Source organism: Sus scrofa, chromosome 4 (genome assembly GCF_000003025.6).
Source record: "Sus scrofa isolate TJ Tabasco breed Duroc chromosome 4, Sscrofa11.1, whole genome shotgun sequence".
NCBI classification, from domain to species: Eukaryota; Metazoa; Chordata; class Mammalia; order Artiodactyla; family Suidae; genus Sus; species Sus scrofa.
This window is the reverse complement of record NC_010446.5, coordinates 18,590,131-18,610,979: the sequence shown is the minus strand read 5'-3', so window position 1 is coordinate 18,610,979 and position 20,849 is coordinate 18,590,131. Positions and strand designations below refer to the sequence as shown.

The 20,849-nt window shown below is 36.1% G+C and overlaps 2 protein-coding genes across 3 annotated transcripts in view; one reads left to right on the top strand and one right to left on the bottom strand.

Annotated features, from left to right (window-relative positions):
• MRPL13 (mitochondrial ribosomal protein L13) overlaps window positions 1–2,061 on the bottom strand; it is a 62,605-nt gene extending 60,544 nt beyond the window's left edge. Inside the window, exon 1 of the mRNA NM_001243415.1 lies at window positions 2,005–2,061. Coding sequence (NP_001230344.1) covers window positions 2,005–2,031 — 27 coding nt within the window. The 5' untranslated portion in view covers window positions 2,032–2,061. The remainder of the gene's footprint in view (window positions 1–2,004) is intronic.
• The window catches only part of MTBP (MDM2 binding protein), a 75,502-nt gene continuing 56,930 nt past the window's right edge, over window positions 2,278–20,849 (top strand). For both annotated transcript variants that reach the window (XM_021088982.1, XM_001924836.4), the window contains exons 1-10: window positions 2,278–2,531; window positions 3,357–3,437; window positions 8,095–8,168; window positions 8,265–8,416; window positions 10,363–10,421; window positions 11,795–11,939; window positions 13,016–13,133; window positions 14,989–15,123; window positions 16,423–16,517; window positions 17,329–17,401. In XM_021088982.1, the coding sequence (XP_020944641.1) occupies window positions 2,414–2,531; window positions 3,357–3,437; window positions 8,095–8,168; window positions 8,265–8,416; window positions 10,363–10,421; window positions 11,795–11,939; window positions 13,016–13,133; window positions 14,989–15,123; window positions 16,423–16,517; window positions 17,329–17,401 (1,050 nt within the window). In that variant the 5' untranslated portion in view covers window positions 2,278–2,413. The remainder of the gene's footprint in view (window positions 2,532–3,356; window positions 3,438–8,094; window positions 8,169–8,264; window positions 8,417–10,362; window positions 10,422–11,794; window positions 11,940–13,015; window positions 13,134–14,988; window positions 15,124–16,422; window positions 16,518–17,328; window positions 17,402–20,849) is intronic.

The window sequence follows — 20,849 nt, the reverse complement described above, 5'->3', positions numbered from 1 at the left end:
TATGAGAAAATTAGAAAACTGAACATACTGGATACTAGATTTGACACCAGGGAAACGCTGTTAACTTCTCATTTAACTCTGATAAATGGTAATGGGATTATCTTTTTTTAACCCTCATCTCATAGGAAATATAATATTTACTGATGAAATAATGAGTCTGAGATGTACCTCAAATTCATAAGGAAGAGAAGGAAGTGAATGGGGGTAACAGATGAAATGATACTGCCATGAGTTTTTTGAAATTCAGTGATAGCTACTTTTACATATGGTTGAAATTCTCCATAATAAGTTAAAAAAAAAAAACAAACAAAAAAAACCTCCTTACCTCAGTTCCCTACCAGCAGCTGCCTCATTCCTTTCCTTTGCAGCACAACAAACTTGCTGCTGTCTTTACTCCAATCAGTCTTTCCTCATTCTCTCTTCAACCTACTCCAGCCCAGCTTTTGTCTTCCCACACCTACTACCGGCACACTACTACTGCCTGCCAAAGTTACCATGACCTTCCTTACTAAATCCATTGGTCAATTCTCTCTTCAGCACAGTCCATCATTCCCCTCTCCTGGGTATTCTTTCATCACTAGATTTCTAGGACACCATCCTCTATTTTTTTTCCCTCTATCACGCTGGTTCTCCTTTTCTCGTTTCTCAGTTCTTGGCTATCCTCTTTTTATTCATTTCCTCAAATACTTCATCCAGACCCCCAACTTTACTTATTTATTTAAAAGGTGTTTTTTTCTTTTTGTGCTCACACCTGTGGCATATGGAAGTTCCCGGGCTAAAGATCTAATCTGAGCTGCAGCTGCCCACCTACGCAATAGCCACGGGATCCTTAATCCACTGGGTGAGGCCAGTGATCTAATCTACATCTTCACAGAGAAGTTAGGTTCTTAGCCCTCTGAGCCACAACTGGAACTCCCAGACCCACAACTTTAAATGCCACTTCTATGCTTATGATTCCTTAATTCACATCTCCATCCTGAACCTCTTTCCTGAACTCTACGCTTGTACTCAACTGCCCATTTGACATAGGCACTACAGTGTTTCCTAAACCATGTGTAACAAAAGATTAGTTCTTTTCCAATCCATTGCAGACCAAATACTGTGATAGAAAAAAACTTTGATAAACAATTAAGATCCTGCCACAATGTCAAATTGCTAGGTTTTTGGTTTTTTTAATGTTTCGTTTTACTTCCTGTATTTACCTCATCAGAGACAAGTAACAGTCCAAGGAAGGAATCACAGCTGGAGCAAGATTAGGCTAAGTGGCTTCTTAGATCAACGTACCCAAAACTGAACTCCTGCTCTTCCTTCTGAACCCTGCTTCAATTTCAGCCTTCCTTATCTCCGCTGATGGAACATCCTTCTGCTTGTTGAAATAAAAAACCTTGGAATAATCCTTGTCTCTTCTTTTACTGTCGGCCCACATTCAATCCTTCAGTAAATCCTACTGGCTCCACCTTGAAAAAGAACGTGACCACTTTTTGGCACTGTTACTAAGCCTGGCTTGTGCCACTAACGTGTGGAGCCTAGATTGTTGCAATAACCTTCAAATAGATTCTTAGCTTGTATCCTCCACCAACCCCCATCTCTAAACAGTCTATTCAGCAGTCAGAGTGCTCCTTTTAACACCCAAGTGAGATTAGTTACTCTTTGGTTCAAAACCTTCCAGTCGGTCCTTACTTTGCTTTGCTCGGTAAATAAAACTCTTACAATAGTCTACCACGCCCAATGTGATTCATCTCATTACCTCTCTGACTTCCTTCCTAATAAGTCTTCCCGAGACAGAGGTGGGCGGGAAGGTGAAGGTGGGAATAAGGGTAGACTGAAAACGGGAGGGTAGGAGTTCCAAGAAAACTACAGCAAGTGGTGGCCAGAATCACAACCCTGGTTCGTGTTTCACCGAGACATCTTCTAGTCCAAGGACCCAGCTTCCTATCCGACTCAGCTTCACTAAATCCGACCTCCTTCTGCCAGCGTAATGAAGCTACAAGACCTTGAACTCACCTGGGGCGCCTTGGAGAAACTCGACATGTTTCCCCAGCAGCAAGACCTTCCCTTTCTCAAGATCCAAGATGTGTCCCGCCGCATCACGGGCTCGGCAGGAAACGCATAGAGCTGAGCATGTCAGTTCCTAGGCCAGCCAACACTCATCTACTTCTCCGCTTTTCTTGCATCGCTTCCAATCTTCCTACAGTAGCAATTCCGCTATGAAGGGAGGAAATGATGCACTTCTTTACAGAATAATCCCCAAAAATAGTTTGCTTGCTGGAAGCTTGCTGGAAAAGCTGCGGAAAATCGGTGGAGAACGCAGTTTCCAGCCGACCTAAGTAGAAGGGAACCGGAAGTGCATCTTTTGCGCGGGACTGTTTGGATTTGGGAGCGGAGACGTGAAACAGGGGCTCAGCTCTGAGAGATGGATCGGTACCTACTTCTTGTGATCTGGGGGGAAGAAAAAGTCCAGTCCGCCGCGGGAGCGGAGGCGGAGCACGAGCCAGGGGTTTCGTCTGTTGTGTGTACCGAGAAGCAGCCGGGTAAGCTCAGGGCTGAGAAAGAGCGGGAACGGTTTTCAGGGAGGAGAAAAAAAAATTGTGATCAAGTTTTGCTGGGGAGGGACATGTATCGAGTTGTCCTAAGAAGGTGTCACTCTATCTGGGATCGACCTGGTAAAGGCTAAAAAAAAAAAAAAAAAAAAAAAAAAAAAACTATCTTCGTGGAAAAATAGGGGCAGATTTGTGGATGCAAGATTCCAGCGCTCCAAAGTTCCCGACACATTAAAAATCTGAGTAAATTCTCTGTGCCGTGGAAATGGAATTTCTGACCTTTGGACAGATATGCATTCAATAAGCAGTTCTGCCTCCTGTGTTCCAAATGCAGGTAATACCTAAGAACGAGATGGAAAAGATCTTACTTTGCTAGAATTTACATCTTAATGGGAAGAGACATTCCGCATAAACTAAGTTAAAAAGCAAATGATAAATTTAAAACAATTCTGATCGCTTGAGATTGCACTGGTTTTTGGTGTTCTTGTCTAGGATCTGCATTTTATTTAGTTTGTTTTGATAGAGTGTCATTTTGAGGAGGAAGTGTATGTGTGGTTGTGTACAGAGTATTGTAACAGGATTTCTCTTTTCCATGTAAAATTATTCTTTGGGGGGAATTTTGGATTTGTGTTAACTGGCAAGCATGTGCAAACCGGGAACTTTACTTGTTTTAACCTTGCTAGCTTTAGATTTAGCATACCAAAATTTGAACAGTGTATAGTTCTTTTATGTACAACATATTGTGCTTAAGAGCCTCTTAGAAAAGGTCTAGATTACATAACTCTTGACTCTGTTAGTTTGCTATTTCTTTTTCAGACTTAAGGGCAGCAAATGTTTATCACCTCCTGAAAAGAAGCATTAGTGCTTCGATTAATCCAGAAGATAGTACTTTCCCTGGTAAGTGTAACATAAATCCCTCTTTTATGGCACAGCATTTGTATTGGAAATACATTTAATTAACTTGGTCACATGGAAATCCAAGGAACACTTGTTGACTGTACACATCACTGATAATAGGGAGGTAGGGAAAGAAATACAAAATGGAAAAGACAGTATCCCTTTCCTCCTGATGCTTGGATGTCAGAAAGTAGTCTTGAAAATTATTTTAGTTTCTCGGTTTGAGTTTTGTTCCCTTTATGAGATTGTCTTGCCCATCGTGAGCTTTTTATTAGATAATGTGGCCTTATAAGGAGGATTTACGATATCCTGAGTACAAATATGATAGTAATGCTCTTACACCCATTTCCTTAACTTTTTTCCCCACCCTTACCTCTTATTGATTTTCTTAAAAGCACTTCTTTTTTTTTTTTTTTTTTTTGTCTTTTTTTAGGGCCATACCCTCGGCATATGGAGGTTCCCAGGCTAGGGGTCAAGTTGGCTGTAGCTGCTGGCCTACACCACAGCCACAGCAACTCAGGATCTGAGCCGAGTCTGTGGCAACGTCAGATCCTTAACCCACTGAGCAAGGCCACAGATTGAACTTGTGTCCTCATGAATGCTAGTCAGATTTGTTTCTGCTGAGCCACGATGGGAACTCCACTTTGTAATGGTTAAACACAGTAATCTTTTCTCCATTCTTACCTGCTTTAACTTTTTAAGTGTTTGAAATTTTTTTTGGCAGAGGGGCTGCACCCCTGGCATGCAGAAGTTTCCCTGGCTACAGCAATGACAATGCCAGATCCTTAACCCACAGAGCCACCGGGGAACTCAAGTATTCAACATTTTGGACCACCCTTTACTTTATAAAAATCTTTCTCCTTTGGTTTCTGTTGGTGTTATACAAATCCATTTACTTAATCCTTTGATGGTTGTCCTCTCTTTTACTTCCTTTTCTTGGAAGTGTCTTTCAAAGGCTTAGAAAAAGGAGATACCAAAACAGGTCTAAAAGCCAAAGGAAGTTTCTGGAGATGCCAGGGAAAGCATACTTGTTTTGATAATTTTATAGTTCTCATGACTATACAGTCTGCTTCTTTCTCTTTTCTCTCATCAGAGAACCTCTTGTCTCTTGGGTTTCAACTGTCACTTTTGGAAAATTATTTCTAATATGTATGTGCTCACCTAGCCTATTTGCCAAGTCCTAGAAGTCCTCTCATTAATTTTTCAAGTTGGTGTAATTTAAGTCCATACTACAATTAGTGCAAGAAAGATTTCCTTTCATTTGTGCCTTGAATGTATATGTAAAAGAGCTACTGGGAGCCCTCCAGGAGTTCTCACAGTAACTTTTCACTTTGTGTTTCTGATGCAGTCAGTCCTTGTTTGTATGGAAGTGTGGAAATATGTAGGTGACTCTGCAAGCTGAAGCCATACAAAGCAATCCTAATATAGTAATCAATGGGGGAATTTACAGTTGTCCCATGACCTTTAACATTTTTTGTCAAAACATTAAAAACTCATTTACTGTTGGTTATTAACATATAGGAAATGAAAAAATAGTAAAAAAAAATTAGTGTTTATTACCTACACTGTAATTTAAAACATTAGAAACATTGAGTTCAGGTGTTTCATTTCTTTGTAAAAACCTTGTCAAAGTAGTTTGAACAGTACTTGCCACCTCTCAACGTTATATAAGTTAAGAAAAATTCCTGTTGTAGCTCGTCGGTAATGAATCCGAGTATCCATGAGGATGTGGGTTCAACCCCTGGCTTCACTCAGTGGGTTTAGGATCCAGCATTGCCATGGGCTGTGGTGTAGGTCACAGACACGTCTTGGATCAGGTATTGCTGTGGCTGTGGCATAGGCCAGCAGCTGCAGCTCCGACTTGACCCCTAGCCTGGGAACCTCCATATGCAGTGGGTTCGGCCCTGAAAAGACCAAAAAAAAAAAAAAAAAAAAGATACAGAGTGAGCATTTCCTCTGTGTTTTGGTGAATTGTCATACTCGTGTGTTTGTATTAGCTTTCGGCGTTTTATCCTTTGCACTTTTAATGTGAAATATGTCTGAGTTCCTTTAATGTGAAGGTTTTTGCCAGCATCTTTTTCTCTAGGACAGCTTTATTTTGTGTGTCACAATATTTTTTATCACAGCAACTATTTCTAGAATCCATTTATGTTAGGTTTGAATATCACTTTCAGCATTACCACTTTTTTTTCTTTGCTTTCAGCTTTACTTTTTCTTTTGCCAGATCCTTTTTCCTATTATCCATTTCTGTAAAATATCACATGGACTTATCAGTGGGAGAGAAAGAGGCAACAAAATTACATTTTTTGCTCTTTATGTGTGAAACGAGTTATGGATGTGCAGTGACCAATCAGCAACAAACTTTGAAAGCAGAAATGTGATTGGTCACTGATCATGATATACATCTTTTATTTATGGAGTGATTTGTGGACTGAGAAACTAGCAGAGAAGTTTTACTTTATACGATTGTAGTTAATTAGTAAACCGTGGTAACTGAATTTTTTTGAGGGGACTAGTGTTATTTAAATCATGGCAATTGAAATCTGTATATTGGAACCATGCAAAGAAGGAACTACCTGTATTGACTTTCCCACCATGCCAGGATTATTGCTTTCAGTAATATGGCAAATCTCAGGTCTAGAAGTGCAATGTGATTATAATTAGAATGAAGCTGGAGAGATTGACATAGCTGTGTAGAGGACTTTTAAGTTATATCAAAAGGGTGTTTTTTTTGTTTGTTGGTTTTTGTTTTTTTGCTTTTAGGACCACACCTGCAGCACATGGAAGTTCCCAGGCTAGGGGTTGTATCGGAGCTACAGCTGCCAGCCTACACCACAGCCACAGCAACATGGGATCCAAGCCATGTCTGCAGCCTACACCCCAACTCAGGCAACGCTAGATCCTTAGCCCAGTGAACAAGGCCAGGGATCAAACCCGAATACTCCTCATGTATCCTAGTCAGGTTCGTTAACCACTGAGCCACAAAGGGAACTCCCATAAGGATGTTTTGACATTTTGCTAATATTAATTAGCAGACATTAGTGGCTTTAATGACGGAAGAGACATGATCAGATCTGTGCTATTGATATATTCTGGCTATTAGTATAGTAGACAGATTGGAGGAGATCATAGGTGGGAGGGGGCTGCTGCAGCAGACCAGCTGAGAAATGAGAGAGGCAGCTGGAGTAGAGGAAAAAGGGATTGAACTGAAGGAAATTGTGGAGGTAGAATCCATGACTTAGGGTAGATTGGTGTGATTTCAGAGAGGAGGAGAAGTAGAGAAGGGAATCAAGGATGGTGTTAGATCTCTGACTGGGGTTATAGTGTGATGGTGGCCTTTAGTGAGATAGAGAACTTGATTTTCATGTAATATGACATGTTCAATTACAAACATGATTAGTGAGTTCTCTTGTAGCACAGCAGTTTAAGAATCTGGCATTATCACTGAAGTGGCCTGGGTCACTGCTGTGGCGGTTCGATCCCTGGCCTGGGAACTTATACATGTAGTAGGGGCACCCCCCCACCCCCAAAAGAACATGTGGTTAGTTACCTGTAAGACTGCAAAGTGAAAATATTTTGTAAAAATTGGATACATGTGGGAATTCCCTGGTGGTCTAGTGGTTAGGACTTGGTGCTTTCCCTGCTGCAGCCCGGGTTCAATCCCTAGTCTGGGAACTGAGAACCCTCATCAAGCTGCTGCATCCGGTGGCAAAAAAAAAAATTGCATACATGTGTCTAGAATTCCAAAGGAGAATAGAGCTGGAGAAACATATTATGGAATCATCAACATATAGATGTCAGTTTAACTCACAGACTTTGAAAAAACCTATGGTCTCCAAAGGAGACAGTCTGGGGAATGGGGCGATGCGCTGGGGTTGTAGGATGGACATCCTATAAAATTGGATTGTGATGATCATTGTACAACTATAAATGTAATAAATTTGTTGAGTAATTAAAAAAAGACAAAAAAATTAAAAAACATATAGATGTCAGTTTAAGCCATGGAAAGGATGGGATTGTTTTGTATAATAAGTAGAGCAGAAAATCTTGGGGCATTCCTGCTGTGGCTCAGCCGGTTATAAACCCACTAGTATCCATGAGGATGTGGGTTTGATCCCTGGCCTCACTCAGTGGGTTAAGGATCCAAGGATCTGGAGTTGCCGTGAGCTGTGGTGTAGGTTGCAGACACGGCTCAGATCCCATGTTGCTATAGCTGTGGCTTAAGTCAGCAGCTGCAGCTCCAGTTCAGCCTGGGAACTCCCATATGCCACAGGTGTGGCCTAAAAAAACAAAAGAAAAAAAATCTAAAAAATTAAAAAAAAAAAAGAAAATCTTGTACTGAATCCCATATATATGTGTGTGTGTGTATATACATATATATATATATATATATATATGGGATTCAGTACAAGATATCCAAAACTTAAAATAACTGTATAATAGTTGTTAAAATTGTATAGCTCTCTAAGTATATATGCTGCAGCATCTGCTTATTTGTGGCATGCCTTCTAATAAGTATGATTTTGGATAAGTATGATATCCAAAACTTAAAATAACTGTGTAATAGTTGTTAAAATTGTATAGCTCTCTAAGTATATATGCTGCAGCATCTGCTTATTTGTGGCATGCCTTCTAATAAGTATGATTTTGTTTCCAGCCTGTTCAGTGGGCGGTATACCTGGTTCCAAGAAGTGGTTCTTTGCAGTGCAGGCAATATGTGGATTTTATCAGGTAATGTAAATTAAGAAAACATTCACGAGTGAATGTTTTTGTTGATAGCAAGAATTCCACAAACCCATTATTTAATGCAATCTTTTGGTATATTAGTTTTGTAGTTCTGACTGGGAGGAGATGCATTTTGGTACGGAAAAAGATGAAATGGAAGATGTTCTTCAAACAAACATCGAAGAATGTTTGAGTGCTGTTGAATGTTTTGAGGAAGAAGATAGTAATAGCAGGGAATCATTATCCTTGGCTGAGTATGCGTATTTGCTTTCTGTAATGTCTTTAAAATATAAAATATTTTAGCCATGAGGGTGAAGATTCGATGTGTTTTGCAGCTATAGTAAGGGAATTTTACGTAATTCAAATTTTCAACCCTTTACTTTAGAAGGCAGGCAATTTGGGCCTTTTATTTGAATAAAATTCTTTAAAATGCAAACATTGGTATCTGAAAATATTTAGTTTCTTAAGCTTAGGAAATTGCAGGAATCATAAAAAGTGGTATTTTAATTAATGTGTTGCTTTCTTGAAAAATTCTGCCTGATACTGTATTTTAAAAGCTTGAATAGAAGCTTGACTTAAGGTTGATAACTGGCATTCAAACCACAGCATCATTTTCATTTTGCTCTTTGAGGCTGATATATATGATTTCTTCAATTTTTGTGTATCATCAGCCTTTCGGGTCCCTTTAAAATTTAGAGTTTCTGAGGATTCTATGGCTGATTGAATTGACTTTTAGGTTTTTTGAACTGGGGTACAGTATATAATGTGATCCAGGTGATGTGAGTTGTGATGATTTTTTTTTTCTTTGTGAAATGTCAGACCTCTGACGCAATTAGTTTCTGTCATTTCAGTCTTCTGTAATACTTCATTGCAAAAAACTACTTTTATTTTAATATCCAAAAATTATGTTTCTGTAAATTGGTGCAGACTTTAAAATTGTTTTTCTCTTTTCAAATTGTATTCCTGTTCCAGATCATATTTTTACTGATTAACTAGGGGAAGCATTGTAGAACTATGCCAGGCCATTGAAACAGAGACTAGTAGAAGTGGTCTCTAGTTATATGATCTTGGGCCAGTCGCTTAACTTCCCTGGTCCTTTATTTTCTTATCTATAAAGTGCTAAGATCCTTTTACATGATTTCTAAGATACCTTCTAACCTCAGAGCTCTTATCATTCCCGGTGTTTTCTCACCACTGTTAAGATGGCAAGTATAAAAGTGACTATTTCTAGTAAGTGACCTAATAATTATTTCCACAAGAGGGAGCTTGGAAACTATGCTTTACTCTAAGATGCCTTACGTTTTTTAGAAAACAGTGAGTTTATAATAAAGGGTTTAAGTACCTTTATTCGTACACTTACAGTTTTATAATAAACTATTTTGAGCAAAAAATTCATAGTGTGGATAAGCTAATGGGATTTGGAAGAATTGGAGAAGAGCATCATAATTTCCATTCAGGGCTGTTACATGCCATTCATATAATTTATTTATTATACATTTGCGTACTTAATAGGACCTTTCTTTTAAGGTTCAGAAAAATGTTTGGCCTATTAGGATTTATATTTGATATACTAGATATAGTTTTTTTTTTTTTTTGTCTTTTTGCAATTTCTTTGGGCCGCTCCCGCGGCATATGGAGGTTCCCAGGCTAGGGGTCGAATTGGAGCTGTAGCCACTAGCCTACGCCAGAGCCACAGCAACGCGGGATCCGAGCCGTGTCTGCAACCTACACCACAGCTCACGGCAACGCCAGATCGTTAACCCACTGAGCAAGGGCAGGGACCGAACCCGCAACCTCATGGTTCCTAGTCGGATTCGTTAACCACTGCGCCACGATGGGAACTCCTTTTTTTTTTTTTTTTTATATTTGATATACTAGATATAGTTAAGGGAGGGTTTTTTTCCTCTTTGTTGTTACAGTTGTTTGTTTGCCTGGGGGGTATGGCTGAGACTTGGGCTTGGGGTTTGTATCGCAGTTTCCACACCTGCAGCTTATGTGGACTTTAGGTGAAGTATTAAAGGGAGGATGGTAACAGTGTTCTAGCGGTGCCTCATGGGATTGTCATGAGGGTAAAATGAGATCGTGCATCTAACGTGCTTAACAGTGTCTAGCACATAGATGCATTTAATTAACATTACCTATTATGATTATATATTAATATGTGTGTATTTTTTTTTCTTGATCTACGCTCTTATTTTAGGCTATATGAAGAATCTGCGGAAAATTTGCATCAGTTATCAGACAAACTTCCTGCTCCTGGTAATATATTATGACTACTTGCAATAATTTGTATCTTAAACTTTCTGTAAATGGATGAAAAATTTAGTCTTTATGCTTGCATTCTCACTTCTAATTTTAAAGTTCAAAATGAAAAAATATTTTTTTATTTGAAGTTGTTAAAAAATATACTCGACTACCTTTGTTTTCCACAATGGTCTGTAGAACACTAGTCCCATAAACTCCTGGAAAAAGGAGTTCTTTAACCTAGATCATTTGGGTAATATTTTTTAATGGTGTGAAGTCACTATCCACATTATCAAGTAGAAAGTCATGCAGTAAAAGAAGCCCTTGTCTTAGCATTGTTTTACACAATCCATTATTTTTGTTTCATGAAAAGCATATTTTATCAAATACTGCATCATACTGTTCCTCAAACTATATTTTGTGTTAAGTTCATTTTTCTTTGTGCAAATCAAGTAGTTGATTCACCTAAAGCTTGGTACAATTTGGCATCCACAAGTACTTTTGAAGAGTTTACTTTTCTGAGTGTTTTTATCACTGGAGGTCGTTTGTTAAACAGGTGTTTGTTGTGTCTGTTATATGTCAAGTATTGTACCCAGAGCCGAGTATACAGTGATGAGTGAAGCACATGTGACTGTCATAAAGGACTAATCCTTATATTCAAGATTATGTTTTAGTGTAAAAGATTCTATATGGAAACTAGCTGAATACATTGGTAAATAAATATAACACTTTCTTTATGAAGTTCAGAATCATGCATTGGAATGCACAGTTGCTGTTTCAGCAAACTGGAATACTTTATCAAATTTTTATTTGGTTTTTCTTTCATTTTGATTTTTCTGGTCCTTTACTAAATTTATGATTTTAGAAAATTTAAAGTTTCATGAAGTTAACCTTTCTCAGGTACCAGTGATATAGTCAGTGTAATTGAGTTTTGTGTTTTATTGTTCTTTAAAAAGAGAAAAAATTTATTTAAACATTACAACTTTATACTGATTCATTCCCTTTTGTATAACGAAATCAAGTATAGAAAACTATAATGAACTACACAGGCTTTTTTTTCTCTGTTCAGTACAACAATAGCATTGATGATCTCAGGAGCAATGTATAATTAACCACTGGTGCATAATTGGCAAGTAATTATAGTTCCCTGTTTTTCTGGCATATGCTAGCTATTTCAGAAGAACATGGCTTTAAATCAAATGATGAACATTTAAAAATTCTGAACTCCTAAAGATGCATATTGTTTTGAAGAATTTCAGAAAATTGAAGTTAAAATCATCCCTTATCTTCTAAATAAACATAGAATTCAATTGTTCAGAGTACTGTTTTCAGGCATTTCAGATCTAACATTGTTTAAAAATTACAAAAATGCCTTTCTTTCTTTTTAGGTAGAGCAATGATAGATATAATACTCTTGCCTTCTGACAAAGATCCTCCTAAATTAGGAGATTGTTTGCCTGCTGTTGGAGCATTAAAACATTTGAAAGAATGGTATTCAGCAAAAATTACTATAGCAGGAAACCACTGTGAAATGTAAGCTTCTTTGTTCATATCTGATTCCTATCTGTTGTCTGTTTTTGCAATCAACGTGCTACCCTGTTTTAATAGACTCAGCATTTGAAGTTTTTAAAATATGACAAGATAGTTTTGTTATACTGTGATGAGAGATTTATCTATTGAGAAGAACCTAACATCATAAATCAACTGTAATAAAAAAAATGTAAAGAAAGAGAACTTAGATTTTTCTCATTTCATACTTTATGTTTCTGAGAAGTCTTAAGTTTTTAGAAGATATTATTGATGTTGTTTTATAACTGTTATTGGGCATTAATTCTCCAAACACGTTGTGTGTTTTTAAATAGGTTTGTATTGTCCACTGAGCACCATGATAAATACCCTGAATACATGGATACAGAAAATGCATAATGTCCTATTTGTTTTTTGCTTTATGTGCAATATAGAAATAAATATATACTGCTTATGACATTTTAGTAAGGATCATTTGTACATTTGTGTATTAAGGATCATTTGTATATATACTTAAAATTCTCTAAGTAGTTTTATAAGTATTGACTTCATGATTTTCTTCATTCAGTAAGTATTGAGCACTATCTTTATGCCAAACACAGCAATATATACTGATGAGTTAAGAAAGTGAGATTTGATCTTTTTCATTGAAATAAAGGGAGGGACAGGAATGCAAATAGTCTTCATAGTTTGTGACAAGTGCGATAATGGAATTCCATACAAAACTATACGGGAACTATTTAGAAAAGCAGTTCCTTTTGAAGATAGGAATTGATTCATTCAGTCTGTGTGTATGTGTGTACATATGTGTACATCTGACTTGTTAAAGCCAATATCATAATAACAGGAAGATCTGTTCATCTGCAGTATTAAAGATAACTCATGGAGATGTTGAGATTAAATAAACATGTGACAGCAGCTTCTTCAGAGACTGACTTAATGAATGTTCTGTAATATTTGTAGAGAAAAGTAGCATTATAAGCTTTATGTTTTTGCCTGTTTGGCTTATAGTTAACTGTAATCCTCAAATCTATATAAAATATAAAATCCCATATTTAATTATCATAAACTTTTATTTATAGAAGTTGTCAGAAAATTGCAGAATATCTTTCTGCTAATGTTGTATCTTTAGAAGATCTCAGAAATGCCATTGATTCAAAGGAATTGTGGAGGGGAAAAATTCAGATATGGGAAAGGAAGGTAAGTGGATTTCTGTTATCACTGTTTGCAAAGCAGGCTTTTCACCTTTATTTACAACACAGATAGTTTCAATGAATCTTAAAAATGTACCACATAAAGATGTTCTAGAAAAGCACTATCTAAATAGAACTTTCTTTGATAATAGAAATGTTCTGAATTTATTCTACTATAGTAGCCCACCGGCTTCATGTTGCTACTAGCTAGCACTTTATATGTAACTACTTCAAAGGAATAACTGAATTAACTTTATTTTAATTAAATTTAGTGACTGTGATTATGGTTTGGACACTGCAGTTCTAGAGTGCAACATTCTTTTAAAACATTGAGTTTGATCATAGTTGGGTTCATGTTTATCTAAGCTGCTTTATTTCATTGCAAGTGTAAACTGCTAGAAGACTACTTAGAACATATTCTCTTATCCATAATACCGCATTAAGTGACTGCTACTAGCTAGCTGATTTTCAACAATTTTTCCTTTTTTTGCCTTATTAGACCCCACATTTCTCAACTATAGTTGAGTTAATGGAACCCCTCTAATCTTAAATTTCTATGAGACTCCAATTCTAAGAGTAAGAAATCTCTTACTGTGAATGAATGTTTAGTGATTTTTGACATTGTATCCGTGTTGAAATAAGCATTCCTTGTATTTTTATGTATTTTTGTCTATAGGCAGAACTGAAACAAAGTTTCTTGATGTTTGTGTAGAAGTATAAGTAACACCTTGCATTCCTATAAAGATTTATTGCACTAATTACTAGGCTTTTTCATCCTTTTCAATTCACCCTTAATTATGGTTTAATAAAACCTCGAATAAGACCACAGGAATTAATGTGACTGAGTCCTTCCTGTTGATTTGCATGCTAGCTCTTCCTTATCTTGGGAAAATTTAATCTGCAGATAAACCTTCTCTGCAAGTGGTTTTAGTGGAGACACCACTATAGTCTGCTAGGAGTATGCAGGATGAAGTTAGCTAGAAGAATTGCTTTTGTATACATTTTTTGAAATGGCATGTCTACACACAGACAAATAATGGCAGGGTTCTGTATTCTTTTATTCTGTTATGGATAGGAAATTAAATGTCTGTATCTTCACAGGCTGCATTTAAACTTGAAATCCGTTTTTTTTTCTCTTTTCTTTTTTTTTTTTGGTGGAGAATAGCTTTTAGCCTAGGTGCATCATAGGGATTACAGACATAGATTCTAGAGTTTGATTGCCTGCCTTAAATCCCAGCTCTATTTCTTGTTAGTTTTGTGTGACATGTTAGGTAATATTTAGCCTCTTGGTGGCATGGTTATCTCCATCTGTAAGATAGGCATAAGAGTACTACTTCATAGATTTTTTGGTGAGGATTAAATTATTTAAAGCACAAAGTAACGCCTCAGTAAGTGTGAGCTATTGTTGTTAGCATTACTGTTACTACCCTGCTTCAGCAGGAATTGACCTTCTCACCAATAACTTATATTGTGTGTGGCACGGCCCTAAGGACCCAGTAGTAGATGAAACAAACTATTCTACTTTCTCAGAAAAGTTCTATTTTTATAGAACTTGCAGACTAGTAGAAAGCAGATACTGATACTGTGAAGGGGATGGTTTGGTTCTATGATTGAAGAGAACAGACTTAAGAGACTCTTAGGGGCTAGTGAAAGGCCAAGGAGAGCTTTTCATGAACAATTCATGTGTGAAGTTGAAATATGAATGATGTGTACATAAGTGGAAGAATTGCATTTTGAGCTAAGGCATCAAACACGAATTTATATATGGTGTTCCCCTCAGCTTTTACATTACAATAAGATGTGTTAATCTTTGTAACTCATTTCATGCTGCCTGTAACTGTGTTCTCTTGGTTTCTTTCCAGTTTGGGTGTGAAATTAGTTTTCCTGAATTTTGTTTAAAGGGAGTCACTGCTAAGAATTTTAGTACATCTAATTTAAAAACTTGCTTTCTTGACAAAAAGATAATAGCATCAAAGGATAAGAGTATTTTGCCAAAGGTAATGTATATTTAATTTATTTTGTAATCATCCATTCATGAATATTTTATTCCTACAAGATATGTTTGAATCTTCAATTAACATTAGTAATATATGTGCTTAAACATGCTCACTTGCATAATTTTAATTGTAATTATAATTAAGTGCCTAAATTACTCTGTTATCACTATTGAACAGAGGCAAGACTATCATTGTTTTGGATTATTTTAAAAATGGAATGATCCTAACTTTAGATCAGTATAGACCTGAAACCACCTTTTTTATTTTTTTATTTTTATTTTTTTTGTCTTTTTGCCATTTCTTGGGCCGCTCCTGTGGCATGTGGAGGTTCCCAGGCTAGGGGTCGAATGGGAGCTCTAGCCCCCGGCCTACACCAGAGCCACAGCAACTCTGGATCCGAGCTGTGTCTGCAACCTACACCACAGCTCAAGGCAACACTGGATCCTTAACCCACTGAGCAAGGCCAGGGATCGAACCCGCAAGCTCATGGTTGCTAGTCAGATTCATTAACCACTGAGCCACGATGGGAACTCCAGAAACCACCTTTGATTTGATCTTTACTTTGTGACTTTCCTAAGACTCAGTTTGAAGGAAGTATGGTATAGTAGACATACACATACGTGCACATAATCATATATGGTGAAATTGCTCAGCTTTCTCCAGGTTTAAAACTGTGTGTTGTTTGAAGATGTGTTTGCTTTTCTTTGTCCTTCTTGTGAGGCACTCTAGCCCCAACTTGAAATGCCTCCTTAACTAGCTCACTCTTAGACTAGTTTTTGACTCTACCCAAAGAAATATTGAATTTTATGTCTCTGAGTGGAACTTTCTTTGTTAATATATATTCTTGGCTTCACTAGTTCTCTCTTTAATTACGACAGTATTTCCTCCAGGGACTTTTTTCTTTAAAACAAAAAAGTCTCAGCATGCCAGTCACTGTTCATCCTAGAGTGTGTTTTCTCTCATTCTCAGTTTTGCACACCCTCCTCAACATCCTAGCCTCTTGGCTCACCTGTCTTGCCAAAGATAAACAGGAACGTTGAGAACTCTTGTCTCTGCTGCTTGTCTCTTTTCCAAAATCATTTTCTTCCTGTTAAAACTCTTTTCCGTTACTAAGGAATTGCCATGTCTCTCTCTCCACTCTCAAAGGGTAGAGTTGAAATGGAAGAAATTCTTGTTGGCTATAGAGGATTAAGCATTTGGCTTGTATAACGGATACATACCTACTTCTTAAGACCCATTTTAAAGATTATTCACTTTTATTTTTAGTAAAGTATTACATAATTTTAATTTCTCTTACAGGTTTTTCATTATTATGGCCCTGCTTTAGAATTTGTGCAGATGATAATGTTATCAGATCTGCCTTCCTGCTATATGTCGGACATTGAATTTGAGTTGTATCCTTTTCATTTACATGTTCGTTATAAACCCGATGTTCTGTGTCAAGTACAGTGTTTCCTGGTACCACCACTTAAAGAGATGACCATACTTTTGTTGTTTCCTTTTTTATAATAGCAGTATACTTTTCACTGCCATTGTTTTAAGAGAAGTTGTACAACTAGCGAAAAAACATCCTTTGTCAGCTACTATGTTTATGCCTCTAGAAAAGGCAGAAGACTTCCTGGAATTGTTACTCGTTACTTATGGGCTAGGGAAGAGGGAGAAATGTAAGGAATCTGAAGAAAACCCAGATAATTTGTATGCTACTGGAATGTTCAGATGTTTCTCTTGCTTTTGGCAGGGTGGCTATGTAAGTGCCCGTCCACTGTATCTTTTTAAATACTTAAGTAAATGTGAATACTATCACATATATCTGCAAATATTAACATATTTTAGACTCTGTTTTAAGGAAATATATCTAAGAAGTTGCAACTAAGAGCCAAATATTTTGTATAAAAAGAATTTGTTGGTGGTGGAAAATCAAACACCAGCATAGTGTCCTGGAATTTTTTTCAAAAGCTCCAGTTTTTACACATTCTTGTTCTAATAGTTTATAGTAATGCCATTCCTAGTAGCACTGTCTCTTGGTATATTTTCAAAGTCAGAAAACTAATTATCCTTCAGGAAAGGAGTAATTGTGAGTTCCTACAGTTAAAATTTTTAATAAATTAATTGAAGCACCCTGTGAATTGGAGAATCAAACTCATTTTAGGGACTAGAATTATTTCACAGTTACTGTTCCATTGTTTCTTTAACTCTTTAGTACAGAGGGTTGACAAAAAACAATACCAAACAGAATTCGAAGTTGCTGTTGGAGCAGATTTCTTCTCTGAATGGCAAGGTATGGGTGTTCTTTTTGTTCTGTTTTTAACTTAACATTTATGGATGTGTGAGAAAAGGGAGTGTATTTTTAAAAATCTGCTTTTGTGTGAGGGTTTAGTTTCCCTAATAACATGGTTTTGGTCCTAATACATATTAAGATAAATTGGACTTTTCATAATAACTCCAAAGTCCTCTGCAGTCATGAAGTGATATTTTCTTTTAGAAAAGATTTTCAGAAATAAGCTTCATAATTGGTAATTGCTTTTAAGTTTTAAAATTTTAGAACACATGAGATTATTATTAGCCGACTCCTTTCACATCTAATTTCAATTCTGTAGAGAGATATTTGTATGCTTTCATTATCTTTTTCATGGTAGAATAGGTAGGTGGAAATGAAAAAAGTGTTTAAATTTTCACTAATTTGTAAGCTGAAAGTTTTTCTTCTTTAATTCTGGTGATGTTTAGAAGATTTTTAGCTATTTCAGTAGGTTTATATATATATATGAAACAATGATATGATAATATTGGTATATTTAAAATTTTTAACTACAACATAAAGAACTTTCAGTGGAATCATCTAAAGTCAAAAACAGTTTTTTTTTTTTTAATTTACTAACAACTTCTGTATGCTGCATATGCCACCCTAAAAAGAAAAAATAAATAAATAAAAAGGACCCGCATCATTTTAAAATTTTTATTTATTTAACAACCTACTGCAACATAAAGTAAATACAACCTTATTCATTCATAAAATATCAGAAATTTTGGTTAATTAGATAGCTAATTAATATTGAACATGGGTTCCTTAGAGACATTTCAGGAATAAAATTTATGAAAATAAAGTGGTTAATTTATTATATGGTATACAAAAAAAATTTTGTTATTACAGTTTTCTGAAGAAATTTTATTTAACAGTTTTTTGACTAATCCAAGAAGAAAGCTAAACTATTGATATGTATTAATGTTGTGTTTTCACTTGTTTTATTTTAAATTTGTTGTATTAGGTTGTCATTGTTATTGCTTCTTGGACAATGACTATAAAAAATGGGCTATATTTTATCAGTAAGGGACAAATAAATGGAACTTTAAGTATGTGTTCCTACTTTAATGCAGCAAAAGGGATACATTTTAGAAACATATCTTATGTCATTTGGCTAATGTATCTCTCAATGTGAAGTGGCTCATTTTCCTTTTACATTGGGTCAAAATTAGTCTTTTACATTTTTGAAAAACAATTGAATTACCTGCTTATTCTGTGAAATAATCATTTATTTATTCAACTTTTATTTTTGGACTGCCTGCCAGTTGCTTGTTGCAAGTACTGGAGAGAATAGAGTGGGCAAGGTCCCACCTTAGGAAGCTGTCATAGTGCCTCAATTCTAGTGATTTATGTGATTCTAAGACCACTATTGAGCTTAAAAAAAATGTTGCCCCTGAATAAGAATAAGCCTTTTGGAGGGAAACTTGTTTTATTAGATTAAATAAAGACAAGATCCCGTTGTTTGGGAACCATAATATCTATTAATCTTATGGCCAGGGAATATTTTTTTTTAAGAGGAGAATTTATAAGGCTGAAAACATGATTACCATAGTGCTGGTTTGTTTGGGGTTTGCCTGCTGAAAAGATTGCATCAAGATTTTGAAACTCAGGTTTGAAATATTTGGCTTTTAAACTCTGGAATAGGGGAGTTCCCATTGTGGCTCAGTGGCTTAAGGACCAAACTAGTATCCATGAGGATGAGGGTTCAATTCCTGGCCTTGCTCAGTGGGTTGAGCACTGAGCTTGTGTTAGACTAGCAGCTGAAGCTATAATTCAGCCTGTAGCCTGAGAACTTCCCTATGCCACAGGTGAGCCCCTAGAAGGAAAAAATAAATTCTGGAATAGATCATCCTTAAGTCTCAGTATATCTAATGATTAGTGTATGAGTGAGAACACGTTTTCAGAATCCAAGTTTGCTGTAAATGTAGTATAAACGATTGAAATACATTTGTTTTGTAGGGAATTACAGCTTATGGGATTTAGAAATGCTTATTTTTATTTTTGAAAATAGGCTTTCTCAGAGTTCCTATTGTGGCATGGTGGGTGAAGAATCTGACTGCAGCAGCTTGGTTCACTGTGCCTTACCTGTGGCAGAGGTCTCAGCTGTGGCTTGGATTCAATCCCTGGCCCAGGAACTTCCATAGGCCACAGGTGCAGCCATTAAAAAAAATAAGCTGTCTCAGAAATGTGGTCACTTCTTTAGCTGATAGGCCAGGATACATTATATCAAGTTTTAAGTAATGCATTGAACTGCATTTAGCATCTCTATATTGTTAAGCTGTAACTGTAATTATAAACAGTTATATAATTGTTAAGCTGTAACTGGGCCCTGATCTGGCATACTCACATTGCTGCTTTGTCTAGCTTTTCGGCCAGGCAGGTTTGTCCTGCATTTTGGGCTAAGAAGTCTTACTTATGCAAGAAGGAAGAACTGGGACTTAGTGTTTAGAAAATTAAGCATATATCTTTTATAGTTAATGATTATTTTCTATTGCTAAATAATTTTATTTTTAATGTCTAATGCTTTGCTATGTAAAATACATTTGATTTAAAAAAGGTTTTGGCTATAATAAAAAATAAGCATATTTAATTTTACCTTCCTTATTTTACACCTAATAGAATATATAAGTAAAAATAGTAATTAAAAGTATTAATTAGCTTTGTATTACATATCTCATATAATCCATCTATCTATGTAGGACAGTTAAAAGTGATTTTGTGTTAGATTTGAGATCTATTGCAAATGTCCTGCCTAAATTTCCACAAAGTTAAAATATATATTTATTGGGATGTGCTGATTTTACAGCTTACATTTCTAAAATAACAGGCAAAATATAGCTTTCAGAGTTGCAGTTTATTTTATTCAGTGCTTAATCAAACTAGAAATTTGCCTAAATATATTATGGTGGGTTTGGGAGAACAAATATTTAGTGAACATCTGTGTGCCCAGTCCTGGGAATACAAAGATGAATAAGTTGAGTTTTGCTCGTAAATCAGTTAGAAGCTGCTGTATGTTTTCTGGCATATGATTCATGGTTTCTCTGAATTTTATATCTTTTAACATTAAGTCTTTTCTATCTAGGAACAAAAGTTTTAAAATTGCTTTTAGGAGTTCCCAGATGGTGCAGCATTGTCACTGCTGTGGGGCAGGTTTGATCCCTGCTCCTGAGCTTCTGCGTGCTGTAGGTGCGACCAAAATGACTTAAAACAAACAAACAAACAAATAAAATTGCCTTTAGATTTTAATTTTGAAGCCAGAGCAATAATCCATCAAGTCAAAAGATTATAAAATCATGGCTGAGTATGACAAAATCTTTTAAGAATAGAATTTGATTTGCAGATTTGCAAAGAAATTTACAGCCACAACCTAAACTTCAATTAAGTATTGTGAATAAGGTTTTCAGAGTTAATATGAGTTAGTGGAAGG